This window comes from Rasamsonia byssochlamydoides (genome assembly GCF_041956645.1).
Source record: "Rasamsonia byssochlamydoides strain NRRL 3658 unplaced genomic scaffold VTN77scaffold_23, whole genome shotgun sequence".
Taxonomy (NCBI): domain Eukaryota; kingdom Fungi; phylum Ascomycota; class Eurotiomycetes; order Eurotiales; family Trichocomaceae; genus Rasamsonia; species Rasamsonia byssochlamydoides.
The window spans coordinates 287,189-308,843 of NW_027192406.1; the positions used below are offsets into that span (position 1 = coordinate 287,189).

The window sequence follows — 21,655 nt, forward strand, 5'->3', positions numbered from 1 at the left end:
GGGAAGCCGGATTTCTCCCCTGACGCTGCGACACGAGAGTATGCGGAATCTCTCGATGCGGCTGATCCCTTACGGTCGTTTCGAGACAAGTTCATCATCCCGTCGAAGGCGAATTTGAAGACTAAGAAATTGGCCAAACCTGGTTTGTTTAATCTTGGATTCGGATCTTGGAAAGAAAATAGTTCAGAAAGCTGATATTTAAACAGGCCTTTCTCCAGACCCTTGTATCTATTTCTGCGGGAATTCGCTCGGTCTCCAGCCGCGAGCCATCAGCCGGTTTCTGGAAGCCCATCTCGACACTTGGTCGTCCATCGGGGTCTGCGGGCACTTCAGAGATCTCGAAGACTCGCCCCTGAGGCAATGGCAATTGCTCTCTGAGCAGGCTGCAGGTCAGATGTCACGACTGGTCGGGGCGTCTCCTGAAGAAGTCGCGGCCATGGGCACGCTGACGATGAATCTCCACCTGCTGCTTGCGAGCTTCTACACTCCGTCGCAGAGCAGATATAAAATCCTGCTGGACTGGAAAGCATTCCCTAGCGATCATGTAGGCTGGCCATTCAACTAGCCCTAAACTTGACGACGCTGACGAAGATCATAGTATGCCATTGAGTCACAAATCAAATGGCACGGCCGCGATCCCAACGACTCGATGGTGTTGATCGCCCCCGACGAAGGAGAGTATGTCATTCCGACGTCCAAAATCTTGTCGATCATCGATGAGCACGCTTCAGACGCGGCGTTACTGCTGCTACCCGGAATTCAATATTACACCGGACAGCTGTTCGACATCGAGACGATCACCCGGCACGCTCAATCCCGCGGCATCGTAGTCGGATGGGATCTGGCGCATGCGTACGGAAACGTTGAAATCAAACTGCATGAATGGAACGTCGATTTTGCCGTCTGGTGTACGTACAAATACGGCAACGCCGGGCCCGGTGCAATCGCAGGCCTGTTCGTTCATGAACGACACGGCACCGTCGACTACAGCCAGGGCGAGGACAAACCCGTTTACAGACACCGCTTGACAGGGTGGTATGGAGGGGACAGAGCAGTCCGATTCAAGATGGACAATAGTAAGTCCAGCTTTCCCTCTACGTCCACTCTAGACTGACGCATGCCTTCAAGAGTTCAAGCCAATTCCAGGGGCAGGGGGATTCCAGGTTTCGAATCCGTCAGCGGTGGATCTGGCATGTCTTTGCGCCGCTCTCTCGGTGTTTAATGAGACCTCCATGGCTCAAATCCGCTCCAAGTCCGTTCTCCTGACAGCATATCTGGAACACCTTTTGTTAGATGGGACGACAGACGAATCGCGTCCATTCCGCATCATTACTCCATCGGATCCCTGCGCACGTGGAGCTCAATTGAGTCTTTTGCTCAAGCCGGGCCTACTCAATCAAGTGGCGCAGAAGCTGGAAGATGCTGGAATTGTTTGCGACAAGAGAGAGCCGGACGTCGTGAGAGTAGCACCTGCGCCGTTGTATAATACTTTTATCGAAGTCTGGGAATTCGTGAAGCAATTCAAGGCAGCATTAGAGGTATAAATAGCAGAAGATTTGCATCCAATAATGTCTTCATCAAACGGTTAGTTTGACCGCATTTAGTCAGGTCATCTACTTCTTGAGCGCGCATATTAGTAAGGGATATGATGGGAAATATGGCGAGAACTATGGTAGGGAGCCTACCTGGAAAGTAGATAAAAACTATACAGTAGATAGGCCTGGGCCAAAAGTCCTGGCGTAGACCAGGTATTTCTCTTCAAGCCAGAACTGAAGCGACATCTGTAAGCTTGTCGCAGAACGGAAATCTAGAGCGTATATCTCCGCATCTCGAGTTTTCACAAGTTACCCGTGTTGAACCAATCCTCCGCATTTCGAAGAAAATCCTGACCCTGGGAAAAGAAGTTCTCAGCAAGGATGGAAAACTCGTCATTGATAAGATCCAGAGACGTAGTCGAGATTCCTGCGTCCACTGACTGGCCAGCATGTCCAGAGAGAAGGTTAGCGTCCCGAGACGTTTGTTGCGATGTCCTCTGCGACGTTCCAAGACGCGTGGGTTCAGGCAGAGGCGACGTGCTTGAGACTTCAGGGGTAGCAGCAGGAGGCTCGGAGTACAGAGACGGGCCAAAGAGACGTCCAGCAATATCTGAGAACCCACTCGAGTAGTCCAAAATCTCCCAGAAACGAGTTAGATTAATGAGCAGGCTCTTGTTCTGAGTCTGTGCGTAGGGTAGGTAGGATGCTGAGACGGCTCCTTTCAGATCTTGTAACTTATCTGCCTATAATTACATATTAGTAGACAATAGATGAAATCTCAGATAGAAAGGTTACCATTCGCGCCATGTGTGGCCACTGTTTCCCCAATTCTCGCACGAAATTCACGCAGGTTGTAAACCTATCCTGCTTGTCCTTGCGAATGGCGCTGTCTTCCGTGAAACTGAGCTGTAGCTCAATGGTGGCCACCACAGCAGCGCTGTATCCGAGGAACGGATCCGACACTTTGAAAGATTTCTCGTCAAAGAATTTGATAAAGTGGATGATCCAGGTTGTATGCGACGATATTAGGTCCGACGAATGCTGAAGGAAGATCTCAGGGATTGTACTGCGGAAATTTCGAAGGCTTAATGACAGGAGAAGCGGGTGATTAAGAAGGCACAGGATGGTGTGGTACAGGAATTGATTCAGGAACCAAGGACCCCAGTAGTCGCGGTTTGACTGGAGGTCTTCGGTCGATCTCTCGGCAAGGTTAGCATACTTGAAACGATGGGTATAGGGCATCCGCGTCTCGACTTCCATTTGCAAAGAGATGATTTTGGAGTATTCGGATTGGGGGGACCAGAGCGGGAAATCATTGGGCTTCCCGCGGCGCTTGATATATCTGGCCGTTCTCGAGAAGACCTCGGTGAGCATAATCACATAAGCGACAATGCCTTCGTCCTTCATACTGCGAGTCAGTCGAGCTTCGACGCCCGAGTGATCAGAGACACGAATATCAGGTGGCATGCCGGTACTTTCGGGCCACGCAGGGAAGCTGTCTTCGCTGGTCAAGTCGAGCATGTGGAATTCCTCCCCGTGAAGGCGCCTCAGAAGACAGATGCTCCAGAAGCAACGCCGGCGTTCTTCGCGAGCCACCTGGCTAGGCACGCGCTGAACTTCGGAACCCAAGTTGGCGCATTTGGCCAGATTCATAGCCAAGCTGCTATGTATACTTGCACGATGAGTATTTCCATCTGCAGTCGCATTAGTCTTTGTAAAGGAGTAAAAGAGCGGTAGTCCTACTAGTAAAGTCAACCAAGCTTAACAGACAGAGACATTGCAGGGTTGAAAGCTCGACCGGGCCTTCCAGCACCCTCTTGATGACGAGGGCCCGTGCAGATTCGGCGTAAGCAGTTATCAAATTGGCGACATTATCAGTGTCTTGAAAGAAGGATTGCGGACAGAAACGGATTGTCAAAGCCAGAACCGCATAGGTGACCTCAGGGTCGCGTTGTCCCAGGCTGGCCAGGAAAGTAGCCCTGTGGAAAAGGGGAAGGGGCTGGCAATCGCAGTAGAGCAAGTACAGCTCAGCAATGGAGACCACCTTTTCCCATGGAGGCAACGTTGTCGAGACTTGGGTTTCTTGAGTTGATCTAAAGACAGCTCTCCGTGTCGATGGTGGAGGGAAAGGATTATGTCGATTGATTTGTCTGGAGTGGATTAGTTAACAATTCGTCGTGTGTCAGACCAGACCTACCCCAGGCTCTCCAGCACTTCGGTCATCTTCGCCTCTAAGCTGCCAAGACGATCCTCCTAGATAGACATCAGATCGGAATTGTCCGGTTCTATTCTTCAGTCCGAGTCATACCACAGTTGGAGGGGCCTCAGCATGAGTTGTTGAAACTGAGACCCCATCCACAGGAGAAGTCAGTCTGGGAGAACCGCGTCCGTTACGGTATCTGCAAGTTTGCCGTAAGCGCGCACAATGCGAGCAGACGGGCTGCTCGCCGGAACATTTTCTCTTCTTGCGCCTGTAGCAGTTAGATTGATGTCGAGGTCACAGTACAGGAATGAACTTACCGGCATGGCTCACATGCCTGGCACACGCGCTTGAGTGGCCGCTCACGAGTCGACATCCGCTGAGGGCACATCGACGGCCATTGTAAAGTATGGCCGTGTTGGATCAGACTGCAGTATTCTGTCGACTCTAATAATAATAATGATATCGAGAATGAAATTCAGATGATTAAGGTTGCATATTGTATGCACAGTCTACGGAGTATATGTAGATTTAGCCTTTTCTTGGCAGGCGAATGCGGAGTGGAGCGTATAAGGTATGTAACGGAGCTCTGTACTGCATAGGTATAGCTATAGCTACGGAATATAGAAAAAAAGGAACCATTGGCTCTGATCCATAGCATGTATACTGTACATACATACATAGGTTAGGGATCTATCACCAACACGACACTACATCCGCCAGGACACTGACTGTCGGCCGAGTCATTTTAATATTACCACGTCGGGTAACAAAACTACTAGCGCTGACACCTGAGCTGACATCTGGCAAATCAGAGGCATCAAATCAATAGATGTCGCAACCAATCGGGCTGCAAAGGAAAATGTACATATTTCTTTCAACCGGAGTGGAGTCGGGCAGGTGGCAACTGAGCGGCGACAACTCCGATATCAGATAACTGGCCGAGAAAATGCCGTACGTCATCACCCGACAAAAAAAGTAGACATATATATGCAGATATATCCAGACAATTTAGAGAGATCCTAATCGCGATTGTTTCCTGTGTTTACTCGGACGAGACAATCTCCTTTATCTTTTTTTCGAAAAAAAAAAATCCCAGCGATAAATAACTGCACCAGCTTGCGCATATATCTCCACTCTCCAACCTATCCTCCGTATAAATAAATATACTGCATAGAATTACCGACCTCAACACCAACATCATATAAAACACATCCCTGGTATATATGATGGAATACCAACACAACGACAAAGAAACACCCTACGATACCGATACCGACACCAGCACCGACACCAGCACCAACATCATGCCATCTTCATCATCATCATCATCCCTCCTCAGCAGAATAAAACGACACCTCAGTCTCCGCGCCGTGCGCGAAAAATGGGCCACCTCGTGGGCGCCCCTGATGGCGGCCAAGAGCCATCTGGATTCCGAGTACAATTTTCCGCGCGGGAGGTATGCTGGGCAGGGGTATCGACGATGACCTTCTACGACCTGGAAGCTAGCCTAGGTGCATACAAGCTAGCTTTGTCGACAAAGCTTGAATCGATTAGGCACGAACAAGTACATATTTTTTTTCTACCTATTACCGGATGATGAATGACGGACGAAGGAAAGAACCTCCCTATGGTGAAAAAAAAAAGGATGAGAAGGAGGATATCCTACAATAATACCATCCATCAATCATCGATCGATCGTCAAAAAAAATTCGGAACGAGGAATGCTATGGGGAACTGGATGAATGAAATGAAAGGGGATAGGAAAAAATTGAGAAGAAGAACCTAGGAAGGAACGAACGAATGAACGAATGAACGAAGTCGACCCTTAGCGGTACAGCCATCATTATCCTTACCAACACAACACAACCAACATACCAACCTACCTACAACCTACAGGGTCCATACACGATACAGACAGAGATACGGACTATCTAAGTCGAGCCAACGGTTAACCCTTCACTAAAGGGCCCTTCCTTCGATGCCTGCCTATCTAGGTAGGAACATACATACGGCACGACACCGATATATACCTATTATCAAGTGCTACGTAATGAATACATTCGAGAGAATCTTGGAATACCCAGAGAAACGAGACGAAATGAGACGACTTCACGATACGAAACACATGAACGACTCGCGCACGGGACAACATCCCACAAGTTGAAACAGATAGTGAAATGCGCAAAGAAAGATGGCAGAGGACAGACATTTCATCGTTAGCATATACCATATGCATACTGTACTGTACTACTAACATACTAATACTATACAACATCATGACTACCTATGCAATTAGTCACTCATTGACTTTTCTGTGTCTCTTATACTTTAATATACTCTACTATTATTATTCTCCTCGTCGGGAAAATTATCACCTACCTAGGAGAGGTAGTGATCAATAGATTAATCAATTAAAAATCTAAAATACCTAAATATCTAATGTAGACACGCATACACACGCTAAAAAAAAAAGACAAATCTTCTAGTCTATTTATTTACTTCACTCCTTCTTGCCAAAAATCCGGATCCGCTCCTCCACCGGCTTAAACTGCTTCTCGCCGGCGGGCGCCTCAATCGATCCGAACACCAGCTGTGCGATGAGACGCCAGTCGCGGGGCAGGTCGAACTCCTTGGCGACGTTGGCGTCGATGAGGGGGTTGTAGTGTTGCAGGTTGGCGCCGAAGCCGAGGGATTCGAGACCGGTCCAGACTGGAGCAGTCAGTCAGCTGTCTATCTCTCTATAATGTATTTTGTTGGTGCTGAAGAGGAGGAACTTACGGAACCACTGGTGCATGGCATTGGAGTGCTCTGCCCACGGGCCAAAGTGGTCCTTCAGCACGGCGAACTTTTCCGAGTAAGGGCCGATGTGTGCGGGATCTTCGTAGAAGAGGATCTGATGTGACATTAGCGGGTGATACCGGCAAGATGATACCAATGGAAACAACTTACCGTCCCATATGCAGCCTTAAACCCCTCCAACTTCGGCAGGGTCTGGTTCTTCCACAGCTCCTCCGGGATCGCCCCCGTCTTGACGAGGTTGCCCAGCGCGGCAATGGCGATGTCCCACAGCTTGTCGTGGTGCTCGTGCAGCAGCACGACCACGCGTCGACTGCGTGTTGAAGGAGCTGGGCATGTGCAGGGTGGCAGTCTTGACGAGCTCCTCGATCTTCGAGTCCGGCACGGGACTCTTCTTGCCCAGCTTGTAGTAGGTGCGGCGGGCCTTGGCCAGCTCGATCAGGGTGTCGGTGGCAGTGGCAGACATGGTGGTCGGGGAGGTAGAGAAGGATCTCACGGAGGAATGGCAGCAGCGGTCAGTTGATGTTGATGATCGAGGGGTCGACCGCGAGGCGGGGTTTGCGCGAGTAGATATAGTCGCTAGAGACAGGTGGGTATTAACCTTAATGCCAGACCTAGTAGCACGCCAGGATTGGATCGCCAGGGAACTAGATGGAGATCGAAGCAGGCCAGTGGAGGAGGAGAACAAGGAGGCCATATTGAAGATATAATTGAGAATGAAAATTCAACCAGACAAGACCAGGAAGTGAATTAATAATCCAGCTGACAGATCACACGCTGATTTTCAAGGCAATTAATTGATTTGATACGATGAGGAAGAAAGTTCAGTCTGATCAACCAACAGTTCCTGACGACAGGATGAAGGAATGCCGGTCGATATCGAGCCGTGGGGCCGTCGCACGACAGCGACAAGCAAGAAGCACGCAATCTGATGGGATCAATCAGTCAATTGTGGTTAGAAGTGGGTCTGTTGAAATTCTTACCTGCAGTCTGTTAGGTATTAGAGCGCAAGAGATAAAAGTCCACAGCGGAACAGTCCCTCGCGGGTTAGAAATCAGGGCGGAAGTTGAACATACTGCATAATTATATCCTGTGCCTTGCAGGAACGGAGTAATTAATAATTCTACGGATTTAGTTAGATAGCAAAGGAATTAGTCAGATACTATTCAAATGTCGCATTTGCTGGTACCGTCGGAAATACGATTAATAATTCCACTGGAATACCATCAAATGTTTACAAACTACTATATCCGATAGTCCAGTCCTGGAACTCGATGATGTCTTTCGGATATATCTCAGCCAGTTACAGCCGTCTGGCAGATGGCCGGTGCCACTACTAAAGCCACAGAAAAGATCTCTTGGGTGCTTGGCATGATTGCATGTTTCCAATGTGTTTGTTTCCACTGTTCCAGATTTGTCAGATTTTTCGTCGCAATTCCAAAAGGCTGACAAATCGCGGAATTATCTCCTTCCCCAGGACGGGGCTAAATCCGTCACCAGCACCGCTGGACAAGAATGGATTATTTAGCCATCTAGTTACCTGAGGACAGTATCTGTCAAGCCTCAATTAAGATTGTCTGAGATCACGTTTCAGTTTCATGGCCTACTCAGCACTAAGAAGGTTGTTCTGTAACTTCTCCTAGTCAACCCTGCAGGTCAACAACCACAACACATCCGAATACAACTGTCCAAACCTCGAGAATCAGTCTCATCTGGTGTCATAATAGCCATTGATCAGCACCATAACTCATTCTTAGTAAGAAAGTAGCCCTACACAACAATGTCAACCTCTGTTCGTCTTCGAGTACCCTCCGTGCTGCGCTTGTCTGACAACAACAGCAGCAGCAACAATCATCATGGTGCTGGTGCTGGTGCTGACTTCTCACCTCCCCCCATCGCATGGCTCACTGCCTCTCCCTGGAACGTGACCTACTCGACGCTTCCCATGTGGCGCTCCAAACGCAACGTGCGCATCACATACGGGTTGCCGCCGTCTGGTAGATCAACATCCACATCCACATCCACCTCAGTCAACGAGCAGGTAGAAACAGAAACAGATACAGCTCATCTTTCTGACCTGGTCACCTACCAGAGCCTGACGTCCTCCAAGGCGCAATCAGTCAGGGGCGTTGACCAAGCAGTAGCGGACAGAAAAGCTTCGACGGGCTGGTCCTGGCATTGGGCGCGGGATCAGGCTGGTTGAGGTTTAGCGATCATGTGATATAACCATTTCGGTTAGGCGCCATCCTTGTCGCTTTTGTTAGATACCAAGGGGTTCTGTCACTACTAAGTCATTAAATTTTCATCAAAATTGGCGGAATTTTTGTATTTTTGATCTCTCATAAGGATCAGAGATTAAATATTGATTATCTTTGGATGTAGGAAAACACTAGGTTAGTTGCTTTCGGGTTTTGTGTGTGCGTGGTCTCACCTTTTCAGATTAGTGTTTTATACTATTCCATATTATGCTAGCATATTACCTATTTAAGTAATCGGGTCGGGTTTCCATGATGGGGTCCGCCAAAATGGCTGGAAATAATGGTTTTTTTTTTGGTCACAACTCAGTATTATTGTTTTTTTTCTAGCGAGGTAGCTTCTGCAATGGCAGGTGCTGTGTCTGTTAATGTTGCTATTTGACCACATTACCGTCAAGGGGTTTCAAACGCAAGCAGGGTTAGTCATGACGTCAAGCAATTCGCCAAGGAGATCGAAATCGAAAATCACTTCCAGTCAGGCTGTATGCGGCTTAGACCAATTTCTACAGTCCAGAAAAAGAAAATATGCAAGTAGAGACTTATATATAACCCTTGAGACAAGAAAAAACAAACAAACAAACAAATCAACAAAACGCTGCTGATAAATTACGATAGAAATATTGCTCGAGCTCTGTCTTCTTGTACTATGATAGTTACATCTCTTTCAAATCATTTGACTTCTTAGGCATTTTCACGAGTGTAAAATCTGAGGTCTTGCTATCAAGATCAAATCCAGGAGATATTGTATCTAAATAACTCAACACCGCTCCACTAAATGTTACTTTATAATTTTATAAGTCGGGAGTCAAGATATTGCAATGACTCTAACTATAGTAACGAATAGGTAGAAAAGAGCAGGTTTATGTGTATCCTGATTGATCTACGCAGCTCACTATAATCTAGGACCGGGTCGTCCAACTTGGGAATTTTGAGCTGGTGACCATAGATACTGAAGGAAAATGTGAAAAAAAATCTTGTCTGGACCTGTCTTGGTAGTTGGTCTTCACTTGCTTAAATGAGTATCAATTACTTATGTGCTCCTCTGGCTTTCTGATAGCAGTTGACACGCAAAAAATTGCTTCCTAATAGGAATTGCAGACGTACTCGTCAATGGTATTTATAACATATAGTCGGAACTGGGACTAATTTCTTCACAATAGAGTGAGACAGACCCAGTAGTACCTGAATGAGTCAAAATGAATGTTCGGCAGTACCTTTTTGCCACTGTCTGTGTGAAGGAACGAAGCAGCGTGTGCAAAGAAATATAAACTGGGTCCATCAAATGAATTCAATTCACTGTTATGACGGCAGTCTTGCCACAGACAGGATCTATCTTTTTCCATAACATGATATCGGGAAATGACCGGTTCCGTGAAGACAGTCACTATCTTCGAAAGATGCAGTCAGTCATCAAGTTCAAAGAGTCATATCTCAAAAAGAGAGGGAAAAGAATGGAGTTTTCCCTTCCTTCCTTCCCCTTTCCTATACAGTTAACTATCGACAGGTCCTGTTCCTCCATACTGCCTATCGTGTGTATTAAAATTAAAAGCCAACAGGAGATTTCCTTCTATTGAACCCTATCCTGGTACATCGTATATCCAGGACCTTACTTGAAACCACCCTAGCAGAGACAACAAGACCACTATTCGTATCATCCAAGATATTCTCCTGTCCTCTAGGACTTAAAAATGCAGTTCGTGGTAGGCACAAAGGTGGAATTTGCCGAAGCCTCATCAACCTGGATACTGTCTCGGGAGCTCGACCACAAGATGCCATGCGTCGCGTTCCTACCAGACTTTGGTACGGTGAAGGAAGCCCTCGAGGAGCAATTCGTGTTTCTCTGCGATAGGGACGGTTCAGCTCCAAAGGAATGGGCGGTAATCAAAATCACGACGCTGTATGTTACCGTTCAGGCAGACACTTTTGATCGCCATGGATTCAAGTCATTCATTGACCACAAATCAAAATTTACAGGACCCTTGCTCCTGGCCCTCAGGAATCCTCTGGGAAGTTTGAAGAGGTAAGGAAATTCGTGGGCGGTACGATCTTGAAGGAGATCAAAGCACTGGCCGGGCTAGCTAAAAGCGGGTGCAAATCAGCTCCGAAGCTGATAACCCAGAAGCAGTCACCGGAGGAAAATCTGCATATCTGGTTTATCCTCATGACGCAGTGTCCAGGCGTTCCTCTGGGGGAGGGACCAGGTGCTAGGGTTAGGGTTGATCCCTTCTGGGATAAGAACCGTGACAACATCAGAAAAGCCTTTAAAGAAGATCTGTAAGACACCAACCAGTTCGCCATCTCCTTTATAGCTGAGACATACAGTGTAACGCCAGTCTCAATATAGTGACTGTGTCCGCTGTGGATGGCTGCAAACCGACCCTGGCAGGCAAAACCTCCTCTGGGACCGTAATCAGAACAAATGGTACGTTCTCTTCAATAATAGTATACCTTCCCTTAGAACAGACGGACTAATATGATGTTGTCCAAAGTTGGTTCGTGGACTGGGATGCAGCAGTGGATCTCTCTAAGTCCAAAGGAGATATAAAGTGGAGTGATGTCGAATACTTCAGGTGGGGGTTGGTCAGAGGCGGTGATGAAAACCACCCAGCGGGGTGGGAGTGGTAAGAGATCACACATGGATTCCGTCTGGAATCAGTCAACACCCTCGACTACGTGGAAGGACTGATGTGATGTGTATGGCATGGAAGATGTATGAGTTACTGTCAAGCAATCAGCCAAATCTCTCTCTTTTTCTTTCCTTTCTTCTTCTCTTTCTTCTCTCTCTCTTTTTTTTCTTTTTCTTTTTCTTTTCTTTTCTTTGGCTAGACCTAGAATTCCATAGAGGATAGAGGATAAACAATAGATAGATAGAACCTGATTAATTGACACTATTTCCTTCTTAGGTCTTGTCAATTAATTAGTCCTGTTTTTTCTGTTCATATGACTCTATAATCCACATACCTGGAGCGCGTGGAGTATTCAGACAGGACTCGAAGACTAGATTTAATCTCTTGTTAACTGAGGTAGATGCCGAATTCGATTCAAATGGAGCTGACTGGCCGTATGCCCATGCAGCATGGCTGAGGACATCGATAGAGAGCACAATAGCTATTGTCGCCGTAATAGTTCAGCCTTGTGGGTCTGATTGTTGCCCCCATCATGGATTTATTAAGAATCAGGTCCCCTTAGGAGCGCAGTTGGGCCGTAGTTGTATGCATGTACTGAATAGGCAGATGAACGTCATATCTAAATAATCGATCTTTACCAAAATTATGGCAATATATTCCGAATGCATTTCTTGAATTTCTCCCTGTTGTCATGCCATCTGGAAATAGCAAAAAGCGCACCTTAGAAGAATAGAACGGTTGGCACATAGTGAACTGCGTGCTGACAACATGGGCAAAACTGCAATTACACTGGAGGCAGAGCAACTTTTCGACATAAATGTCAGGTTAGGCTTTTTTTTCCCCCTTGTCCCAATTTTGAACATATATACCTATAGACCAATGCATAAAGTCAGAGGTTCATTCCATTCCTTTGCCAAGAGAGCATCGAGGTATGTCGGCAGAGGCATTCAGTAGAAAAGCCAGACGTTGCAGTGCCCTGTCCTACGTGTAAGGATAAGCAATACTCACATCCTTGGAGTATTGACGGCACTTCCCTCCTTTGATCTATTAGTTAGATTAGAGGCACAATATGATGATGAGTAGGGTGCCCCATATTAATGTTCTTTTACTGGCTCCCTGTCAACTCTCTTTTATATTATTCTGGAAAACAGCCTTTTCCTATCTTAGAATATATACCACTAAATTCCGCTGTTTTGGCATTTCCACCACTCCAATATTAGATGTGCAAGAGTAGGGATGCCGTGAGCCGAGATCGACCGGGGTTTTGGCACTCACACTCACAAGCCGAGCCCTGTATTTTTTTTATATATATACTCATATATAGATCTGAGTCCTGTTTATAAAAATAGGCTCATACTCAGAGCCTATGAGTACCTATATAAAAATCATAGACTTAGCCTTATTAGTCTGAGTGTGTAATTCCTGTTTGGCCATAAAGCAGCCAAAAAAAAAATTTTTTAAGTATATATTCAGAGCTTAGATCTATGTGTGCAAGCCATAAAAATATATAGTTTACACTTACTAAGTATAAGTCCTATATAGGTTTTGTGGATAAGTGCAAATGGATCTTATACTTATAGGACTTAGTCATATAACATACTAAGTTTCTATATATAAAGTAATAGATTATCCTTAACTAGTATAGACAGTCCATAGATATAGATCTGTCAGGTTAGTGGCTACTCTATGTGAGTGTACTTGCTACCTTGTGGATGGTCTGTTGGTGTCACTACCTGTGACACTTAGGAATTTCCATTTTCACATGGAAAATCCTATAGGATTTCCAATTTCCTATGAGATTTCCTATGGGAAATTCTTGGCATGGAAAGGACGCCTTTTAGAATTTCCATTTTCCTATGGGAAATCCTAGACACAGCTAAATTTATTTAGTTTTAAATATATAGTTATAGACAGAAGCAAATAAAGATAAAATTCTTTTTAAAAAAAGAAAAGAGCAGATAGAATGGTTTCTTAGTAATGTATAATATAAATAATACTAATATGTCTAGAATATTGGGTAAAAAGAAATAGGATATTATAATTAATAAGTATTGGGGTTCTTAGTAGGGTATATATGTACTTGCATAATTTTGCCAAATTTTTTAAACTAAAAAAAGCAGCAAGGTCCTTGTCATGTGAGGGGAAAAGATGTGGAAAGCGGCGTAAGTTGACGCCAAAAAGAGTGTCATTTCCCCCGACTTACAGACTATATGTAGGTACGGCCAGGGGGCCGCGTGCGAGTCTTCGGCGACAGACTGGGTGGTGACTTACTTTGCTCGCACGCTGTTCACACCCGCAGGTATCGATGTCTACTCGCGACCCCAGGCGGCCCTATCGGAGCAGCTGCTGGCAGACATCAAGTAAGCCTTGAAGGATACGGGAAATGATTGTGTTGACCAAGTTGGCCGATCAGTTGTTCCTGGTTAAGCACGACAACGATGACAGTGCCGGTGCATGATGCTGTGTTAGATGCTGATGCTGATGATGATGATGATGATGATGATGATTATTATTATTATTATTATCATCAGGTACATACACATACGCAGTCCCGAGGAAAGATATGGTAAAAGACCTTCTGTGAAATATTAGGGTGGATGTAATGCGAAATCATCAGCGGACACTGCCTCACCACAATGGACGAGGTTCTGGACGAGGTTCTCTACGCGCTCCCTGCAAAGCGCATTCGTTATGACTCTGACATGATTTCTCCCCTGTATACCATCCCTCCTGGATGAGCTGGTTCTCAATATCGAGCCAGTATTGGGCCTTGCCCCCGGCTGCGGACTTGAGATCGAGGTCACCCAAGCGCACTTCGACGGGTTGGTTTTCATCCGGGGGCATCTGCAGATTGTTAGCCTCGTTATGCTCTGAATTTACTAGGGCAACGCACCTTGATGAACATTGTACAGTCTCTCAAGGTCATCGCGAATGACATCTCACTCGAGTGCGCTGGATGTCTGACAAGTCCCACATCGTTCCATTTTCTCTGATACTCTCGGAGCTTCAACAGCGTCCTGTTCCGGTAGAGAGCCCGGGCCAAACGGTGCGGATCAGAACACCCTTTGATAAACCGGACTGCCCGCAGCACGTCTTCCATCTTGTCAGAGACCAAGTCCAGTGGACAAAAAGACCGCTCTTCTTTGCATCCCGCCTGCAGGGCTTTGTGGTTCTTCATCTCCCGCAGCGCGCAGGTCCGGCACCGTTTGGCGTTGCTCGGAGCAGAAGGGGATTGGATCAGCCACTTCGGTTTAAATTCGGCAACCGTGGTTCTCAGGTCATTTGCATCCGTCATATCGGTGATAAGCAGGCCAAAATGCTCGGTGGTGGACAAGTACACGCCATGGCGCTTGGCCGGACGTTTACCCTTCCTCTCGTTGGCACGCAGCTGCTCATTGCAACGATGAACGAGTCCGGCTGGCAACCTCACGAGCGTCTGATCGACCAATTCTTCTGGTTTGAATAGCGGACGGACTTTGCTGTCGAAGTTCCGTGCTGTCTTCTCATAGGGGATCCCGTACTTGACGTCTTTGCGCAGGCGCAGCAGCTTTCCTTCCAGCAGAGCGGCTGGGCCAGGCTCGTCGATTGCCGTCGGTGCGATCTCTGACGAAGCCGCGATGTCAACGGATGGAAGCAGCATGCGATAGACAATATTGGCACCACCCTCGGCCAGGTAGAGTAGCTGCACTCCCGCCGGAAGTTCGGGAATGAGAGCGGGTGTCATCTGGAGGATCGAAATATCTGGGCCAGAGCTGATCTTGGAGACGGACCATAGCCTCACTGACCTCTGACGTGATGAGAAAAGCAATGACAAGGAAAAACAGTTTTCGGGGTGAAATGCAGAAAAAGCGATTCAAGGTCTTTGTCTGTGTCTTTTAATTGGAAATGGGAACAGAAAAAACCTCACTAAAATCAAGCATGCAGATGCTAGATGCAAGTGAGGTGAACTGGCAGTCTAGCAAACACACAATCACCAAACACCGGATGCTGCCAATTGGACGACAGCGATGACTATGACGATGGAAAACGGAACAGCACAATAGCCTCCCAGATTGCAACAGAACAGAAAAAGATCAGTCACATACGGAAACCCAATGCAGTAAGGTTCAATAGGACAAAACAGACGAAGACGTGTAGGACTGAAAAAGAAAAACACTGATACTGAAAGAAGTGAACAAATGACGCGAGTTGCGAGGATGCAGCTAAGCAGTTGTCAGCCAACCGGGATGGAGTGACCTGCGGGCAGCTGCAAGGCCTGTAGACTTCTGGAGTAGTGATAGTAGTAGATCTTGACCGGGTTTAGAGAGTGAGATGGAACCCTGCAAACCCCTCGAGGCAGACATGGGGAAGCACAGGAGAGACAGACGCGAGGAAACAGGACAAGCCCAAAAAGTTGATGCCAGCACTGCCAATCCAGCGGTGAGCAATGGAATGGATGAACCAGGCGGAAGGCGGGTACCCGTGGATTGAATTATTCAGGTGACTCGACAAAGAGAGATTTGAGCATGTCCACTTGTCCGGCTGCACCCAACTCTGGGAATACACGAGGTGGAACAACAGGAACGACAGGCTGGGCGACAGCTGTGGTGAGTGGTGACCCGGCTGAACGGATCGTAAGATGTGCAGGGAAGGAGGAATGCGTTCAACCTCCAATCACTGCCAAGACGGATGAAGTAAAATTACAGAACTGTATCCATTGGTGTACTACGGCGCAGGAATGGTAGAAGTCATGAAAAGAACCAGTACAACTAGCTAGACTGGATTGTACGTACGTGTTACAACTCACTGCATCGATTATCTAGCATCCAGATTTACTATGACAGGACTGGTTTTAGGTATACTTGGCTATCCACGATGGATATACTAAGTCAGACCCCACCACCGCACTATCTTAGCTTAAGTCAGCGCCTGACCGGGGTTAGGTATTATAGGAATTGCGTTCGTATCTGTCGGGTATTTTAAACGCCATACGAGTGGAAAAACACGACAATAATGGCTTAGTTAGCTCCTGACGTAGTTTTTACATAAGCATGTAAATCTGTAGTCCTACCATTGGTACTCCAGATCTACTACACTAACCCCACGCTATAATAGTATCTCATTTCCATCACTTTCATACTCGACATGATCAATCAATTCATAATCACCTCGCTACGGAAAGCAAGAAGAATAAATAGATAGAGTAGTGACTTGGTCAGACAGACACAATGTCGATCTCATCGTCTACTGATTTTACCTCCATCGAGAACATCCCCACACCGGATCACTGCACGGCGGATTTTTGTTTGATTCCTGTACGTCTGTCTCTTCCTCACTATTAAAAAAAATCAATTTCAGTATATTAAAAAAATTTTTTTTTCATCTATCTAGATAGGAACCGCCTCTCCCTCTGTCTCCGCTCAGATCGCCGACGTACAGCGTCTGGTCGAGAAATCGGGACTGAAATATGTGATGCATTCTGCTGGGACGACGTTGGGTGCGTTATCCTAGATCTGCGTAAAGAAAAAAAAATCACTAAGCGGTTATCAACTAACTGATGATGATGGTACATACAGAAGGACCATGGGACAAAGTTCACCAGGTTATCGGACAGGCTCATACCATCCTGCACCAGCAAGGGATTGTCAGAATCCAGTCGGATATCCGGGTGGGATCGAGGTAAGAAAAAAAATCAGACATTCCTTCTATTTTCGCATCTAAGGTGCTTCTGCTTCTTGCTTGGGGCTGATTGATTGACAATCCTCCAGAACCGACAAACATCAGTCATTCGAGGATAAAGTGGCTGCCGTGAACAAGTTGTTGGGAAAGGAGTAAACTAGACTAAACAAAACAAATCGATACGGTAGATGATATTAATCAATTTTATATACCTACTTAATAAGGAGGTATATTATGATACCTATGTAAACCTAACTAGGCTTAAGACATTGGTGTTTTGGGAATAAACTGAGTCTTCTATTTGCCTCCGATCTATATGGTCTGTCTCTATTTCTTAGTCTTCTAGGAGTTATGAACTGTCAACCAGAAAAGATCCTACAGCTAAAAAGAGTGCTCTTTTTAGCTGAGTTGGAAGATTTCTGAGTTGCGATATGAACTCAGGCTCTACCAGCTCTCACTACCTGGGAGCAAAATCTTCTAACCATCCTACCTGAGAATGGAACTGCCACTAAGGGTGTGCTAGACAGGATGATGTAACCGGGCGGACTCCAGACTCACAACCTGTTGAAAAGAATCGATATCGTCCATTCTCTTCATCATAATAAAATGCCATTTCTAGGCAGGTATGAGTCCTTCTTGCAGCTCGATTAGACGACGCGCAACTGCTCGAAGATTGTCAATCGGCATGTCAAATGGGTCGTCTGGGTTGCTCGCGGCGGCAAAGCGGCGCCCATAACCTGTCGCCGGGTGACTCTGACAGTCTTGTTGGCTGCGGTGGAGGGATAGGAAATATACCCTTGAATAGAGAGATTGTCAGCCATCGTCGTAGTTGGTTTCCTCAAATGATTGATTACAATAGCTTACTTACCTCACTCTGCAAAAGTCTCGCGTTCCCGGTCCTATCGAGGTCCCAGACTTCCAAGGTTCCAGAAACTCGACCGTTGTTTTTGGTCCACGTGGAAAGAAAGACCAGATTAACGACACCCGCTCCTCCCCTTAGCCACAGTTCCATGTCGCGTTGTAACTGTGCTCGCGATTCGCTCCATCCGGCTTCACCCACCAGAGATGGGAGAGTCTGGCCGTATGGTAAGATATAGAGGTCTGGCTCTTTACGTGAGCCGGTGTAGGACAGTGAGAAGCTGTTGAACGCTACATATGTAACTTCAGGTGAGCATGCGCGGGGAAAAGGGGGAATAAAGAGAGCCTCAGAGTAACGCACTGGTGCCGCTCACGACAACAAGCGATTCACACTCAGCGGTGCTGAGAAATTGCGTCTCCAGCATTCTAGAGACCTCCTTTATAAGCCAAGCAGAAGTAATGTCATGGATAAAGGGTGGCCTGATCAGGACTCCGAATCCCTGCGTAGCGCGTTATAGTTCGTCCTGTAGATAGCCGTTGAGAAATAGAAATGTCAGCCAGAAATCGATCACCTGCAGAGCTGGAGTTCGATGGAAGTACAGTACTACCTACCTACCTATGTGATATCGCTTCGATCTACCCATTCTCATCAAGTGACTCAGCCACTTAGGCAGCAGTATCCGGAGGAACAGAATCGTACTTCAGGAAAGCGGACTCGTTGACGTCTGTAATCCTTCGACTGATTTCGAGAAAGATGGCTTCGGCATTCGTGCTTGAGGAGCTAAAGCTCCGTTCAGTTGTATCAGGCGTCATGTCCATCTGCAATTTCAAAATTTCAACCAGAAAAGATCCAGCAGCTAAAGGGTAGATTAGATATCATGGCACTCTTGTTTGTAGCTGGGTGGAAGATTTCTGGCACAAAACACGGGGTATTGTTGCTCAAACAAACGCAACAGGGCTTGGTCCCTCAATCTCGGCGTTCGGATGAAGAGGATCCCGGGACTTCATATTCGCACGCAGAGTACGTTTACGTTTAGTAGAGAGAGGGAAAAAAAAAAGAAAGAGGAGGATAGATGTTGGACACAGCTTACCTCATTAGGTAGGCACCGACCTAGGCACCAGGCCCATGTAGATAGATATATGGTAGGTTTGTAGTAGATCCACGGTAGACTCCATGGAAACGTTTCCACCTTGGACCTTCAATTATATAAGTTGCTGATGTCCTACGGAGTAAAGGAGTCATCTCATAGGATTCTAATATGTCAAGTCCGTACTCAGGTGAGGAAGAATCCTACACTTGAAAATTTTTTTTCAGGAATATACTGAGGCTTTTCTATTCGCCTCAGATGGATATATCAATCTATCTACAGAGATCATTATTAAACCAGACCGGATCAATAACACATTACCCGTCGAATAAAACGACAGATATGAACCGAGATAAGACATGTCGGACCGACCGTCATCACATAAAATACGGTACAACCACTCAAAATCAAACGCCGAGCGCCGTCGCTATGCTAATGGGATGTAAATGGAAAACAGCAAATAGACGAGAACCCGTCCCGATCCTACAGCCTAGGACACAGAGAGGTAGAGGTTGAGATGTCATGGATAGCTAATTATCATTATCATTAAAGAGAAACGCCGCCTCCTAGAAGAGTTCCCCAGTTACCACCGACCCAGATCCAATTGCCTAGGCTTGGATTGCTGCCGCTCTTGGCTTGGCTGACGAGTTCGGCCAGACCCGCGCTGCCGCTGCTGCTGGTATCATCCGAGTTGGTGTTTGGAACAGGAGTCCGGCCAACCGGGTCGGTGACGTTGTTCAGCATGTCCACCGTGGCAATGGCAGGGCCCCTGTCGAAGAAATCGACCAGGATAAAGGTCGGTTGGCGGCCGTTGTATTGGCTCTTGCACGTCGTCGCCGCGGTTAGCAGATTGCCCGTGCCGGACTGCCCGTTCGTCGTGTCGATGGCGCTGACATCGGGGATCTCGACGATGCCCAGAACTTCCGAGGAATCAAGGAAATGGTTCATGAAAGGTAGGCGACCGGAGGAGAAAGCGGTAGTGATGTTGTTCTCCACTGTCGAAGGACGATTGGGTTGGCAGGAAAAGTTTGAGGCAGCCGTGACATCGTAGTTGTTCTCGAAGATATAGGTGAATTCATCCATGAGATACTCCGCACCGGAGTTGGAAGAGAGGGACGCGACGAAGGTCATCATCCGGGTTCCGGCATTGATGAGCTCCTGCAGCGTGGGCCATGTCGCAGGCGGGGAGGTAAAGGTCGGCTTATAGGCGTAATTCACGATGCCAGCCGCTTCAAAGGCAGTATTCAAGTCGGCCGCGCTTGCGTTGTCCGAATTCACCAGCAAGACGGTGACAACTAGAACGACTGTCAGTACGAGCCATGCAACAGCCCTGTTCAACAACAGAAAACTGTCCGCACCTTCATTTGGATTGTTGTCCAGCCAGGTCTTGATTTCCGCCAACCACGACTCCAGCGTCCCAGCATCCAACAGATCACAGCTGGTGTGGCACAGATGCCACGCTCCATTATTGTTGTGGACCTGGGCGGTCACTAACCGAACGCCAGCAGAGAGCTGCACAGTAGTGTTATAAAACCTGAATAGTCAGCATGCAGGCATACATAGCTGTAAAGTAGACTAGACTCACTGGTTCCCCGAGGTGGAGTAATCAGTGGATGCATCCCGCAAAAATGGGCTGTCATGTGCACCCAGATGCGTGATCTCCCCATACGACTTGTCACACAGACTGGGCGAGTTATTACACGCGGTCGAGTTGCGGGGCGCCAGCACCGACGCAGAGGAGAATGGGAGGAGAAGGAGGGGAAACAAGCTGAGTCCAAGCATGCTGGACGGTGGGGAAGCTGTGATGGCCGGAGAAATCGATAAATGATGCCTGAGAAGTTGGCAGTCTGTCCCAGGTTAAACGTCAGTCACCAGGGTCGCCCATAAGATACAAAACTCGTAGACAGCGAATCAATATTCCGGAGGCTCAGGAGCGACCGGTCTAGATCAATAGAGCCTCAGGATCCGGGCTCAGCGTAAAATAAAGGATTGATAGAGATAGGACAAGGACAAAGAAAGGTTGGGAAAAGGCAGAAGATAAACAGAACAGTAATAATCAACTGAACCGGCACAGCCTGCGAGCCTGGCTCAGCCTGCAAGAAAGGTCCGGCGACCGTTGTCAACGACCCTGGGGGGAGGTCTGAGCCACCCATTGTGTGACTTCCACTGTCGAGATCGTCTGAGATCCGCGGCAGTGGAGCATTTTGAGACAAAGGATCTCCATGATTGGCGATGTAGTGCATGTCTCGTGTGCAGTGCTAAGAATAGGACTCGACGACGCGTGGCTCGTGGCGCTCGTCCCGCTGCTCCCGCTTGCGCCTTGTCATAATCCTAAATAATAGCGAAGCGGATTCTTATTCCGGAGGAAGCTAATAGTTAATGCAATTGCAGGAGATACAGCTCTTTCTGGTTACGATGCAGCTTCTTGATATCGTACTACATTAAATATATGCCGATCTTGACGATAGGCGCACGGGCTGCAGCCTGCATGTCTGCATCGACCCAGTGTTTAATTTAAGTAGATCGTCAGCTCGCATTGTCGCTTTGGCAACGAATGATCCTCACGTCATCATTTAGCCGAATTATCTATCCATTTGTAGAATAGTTACAGAGTCCTTTGTTGGACTCTCTCAGA

General features: G+C 47.2%; 9 protein-coding genes across 9 annotated transcripts; 3 read left to right on the top strand and 6 right to left on the bottom strand.

The window, feature by feature from the left end:
- Positions 1-649: 649 nt before the first annotated feature.
- Positions 650-1,114, top strand: VTN77DRAFT_3380 (uncharacterized protein; the record flags this gene model as incomplete). Its single annotated transcript, XM_069419322.1, has 1 exon — positions 650-1,114. One exon carries the CDS (start codon positions 650-652, stop codon positions 1,112-1,114), a length of 465 nt encoding a protein of 154 aa, XP_069278649.1.
- A 723-nt stretch (positions 1,115-1,837) lies between these two features.
- VTN77DRAFT_3381 (uncharacterized protein) lies at positions 1,838-4,111 on the bottom strand (the record flags this gene model as incomplete). The annotated part of the gene is made up of 6 exons (XM_069419323.1): positions 1,838-2,278; positions 2,331-3,229; positions 3,279-3,685; positions 3,733-3,788; positions 3,844-4,006; positions 4,056-4,111. 6 exons carry the CDS (start codon positions 4,109-4,111, stop codon positions 1,838-1,840), a joined length of 2,022 nt encoding a protein of 673 aa, XP_069278650.1.
- A 2,127-nt stretch (positions 4,112-6,238) lies between these two features.
- VTN77DRAFT_3382 (uncharacterized protein) lies at positions 6,239-6,643 on the bottom strand (the record flags this gene model as incomplete). The annotated part of the gene is made up of 2 exons (XM_069419324.1): positions 6,239-6,447; positions 6,517-6,643. 2 exons carry the CDS (start codon positions 6,641-6,643, stop codon positions 6,239-6,241), a joined length of 336 nt encoding a protein of 111 aa, XP_069278651.1.
- Positions 6,644-6,703: 60 nt separating this feature from the next.
- On the bottom strand, positions 6,704-7,231 carry VTN77DRAFT_3383 (uncharacterized protein; the record flags this gene model as incomplete). The annotated part of the gene is made up of 1 exon (XM_069419325.1): positions 6,704-7,231. The coding sequence occupies one exon, from the start codon at positions 7,229-7,231 to the stop codon at positions 6,704-6,706; it is 528 nt and encodes a 175-aa protein (XP_069278652.1).
- Positions 7,232-10,477: 3,246 nt separating this feature from the next.
- Positions 10,478-11,414, top strand: VTN77DRAFT_3384 (uncharacterized protein; the record flags this gene model as incomplete). The annotated part of the gene is made up of 4 exons (XM_069419326.1): positions 10,478-10,686; positions 10,764-11,063; positions 11,134-11,211; positions 11,279-11,414. 4 exons carry the CDS (start codon positions 10,478-10,480, stop codon positions 11,412-11,414), a joined length of 723 nt encoding a protein of 240 aa, XP_069278653.1.
- A 2,630-nt stretch (positions 11,415-14,044) lies between these two features.
- Positions 14,045-15,140, bottom strand: VTN77DRAFT_3385 (uncharacterized protein; the record flags this gene model as incomplete). Its single annotated transcript, XM_069419327.1, has 2 exons — positions 14,045-14,260; positions 14,310-15,140. The coding sequence occupies 2 exons, from the start codon at positions 15,138-15,140 to the stop codon at positions 14,045-14,047; spliced, it is 1,047 nt and encodes a 348-aa protein (XP_069278654.1).
- Positions 15,141-16,623: 1,483 nt separating this feature from the next.
- On the top strand, positions 16,624-17,230 carry VTN77DRAFT_3386 (uncharacterized protein; the record flags this gene model as incomplete). The annotated part of the gene is made up of 4 exons (XM_069419328.1): positions 16,624-16,710; positions 16,787-16,892; positions 16,972-17,074; positions 17,164-17,230. 4 exons carry the CDS (start codon positions 16,624-16,626, stop codon positions 17,228-17,230), a joined length of 363 nt encoding a protein of 120 aa, XP_069278655.1.
- A 532-nt stretch (positions 17,231-17,762) lies between these two features.
- Positions 17,763-18,357, bottom strand: VTN77DRAFT_3387 (uncharacterized protein; the record flags this gene model as incomplete). Its single annotated transcript, XM_069419329.1, has 3 exons — positions 17,763-17,870; positions 17,943-18,223; positions 18,294-18,357. The coding sequence occupies 3 exons, from the start codon at positions 18,355-18,357 to the stop codon at positions 17,763-17,765; spliced, it is 453 nt and encodes a 150-aa protein (XP_069278656.1).
- A 1,209-nt stretch (positions 18,358-19,566) lies between these two features.
- VTN77DRAFT_3388 (uncharacterized protein) lies at positions 19,567-20,802 on the bottom strand (the record flags this gene model as incomplete). Its single annotated transcript, XM_069419330.1, has 3 exons — positions 19,567-20,315; positions 20,379-20,554; positions 20,606-20,802. 3 exons carry the CDS (start codon positions 20,800-20,802, stop codon positions 19,567-19,569), a joined length of 1,122 nt encoding a protein of 373 aa, XP_069278657.1.
- Positions 20,803-21,655: the final 853 nt, after the last annotated feature.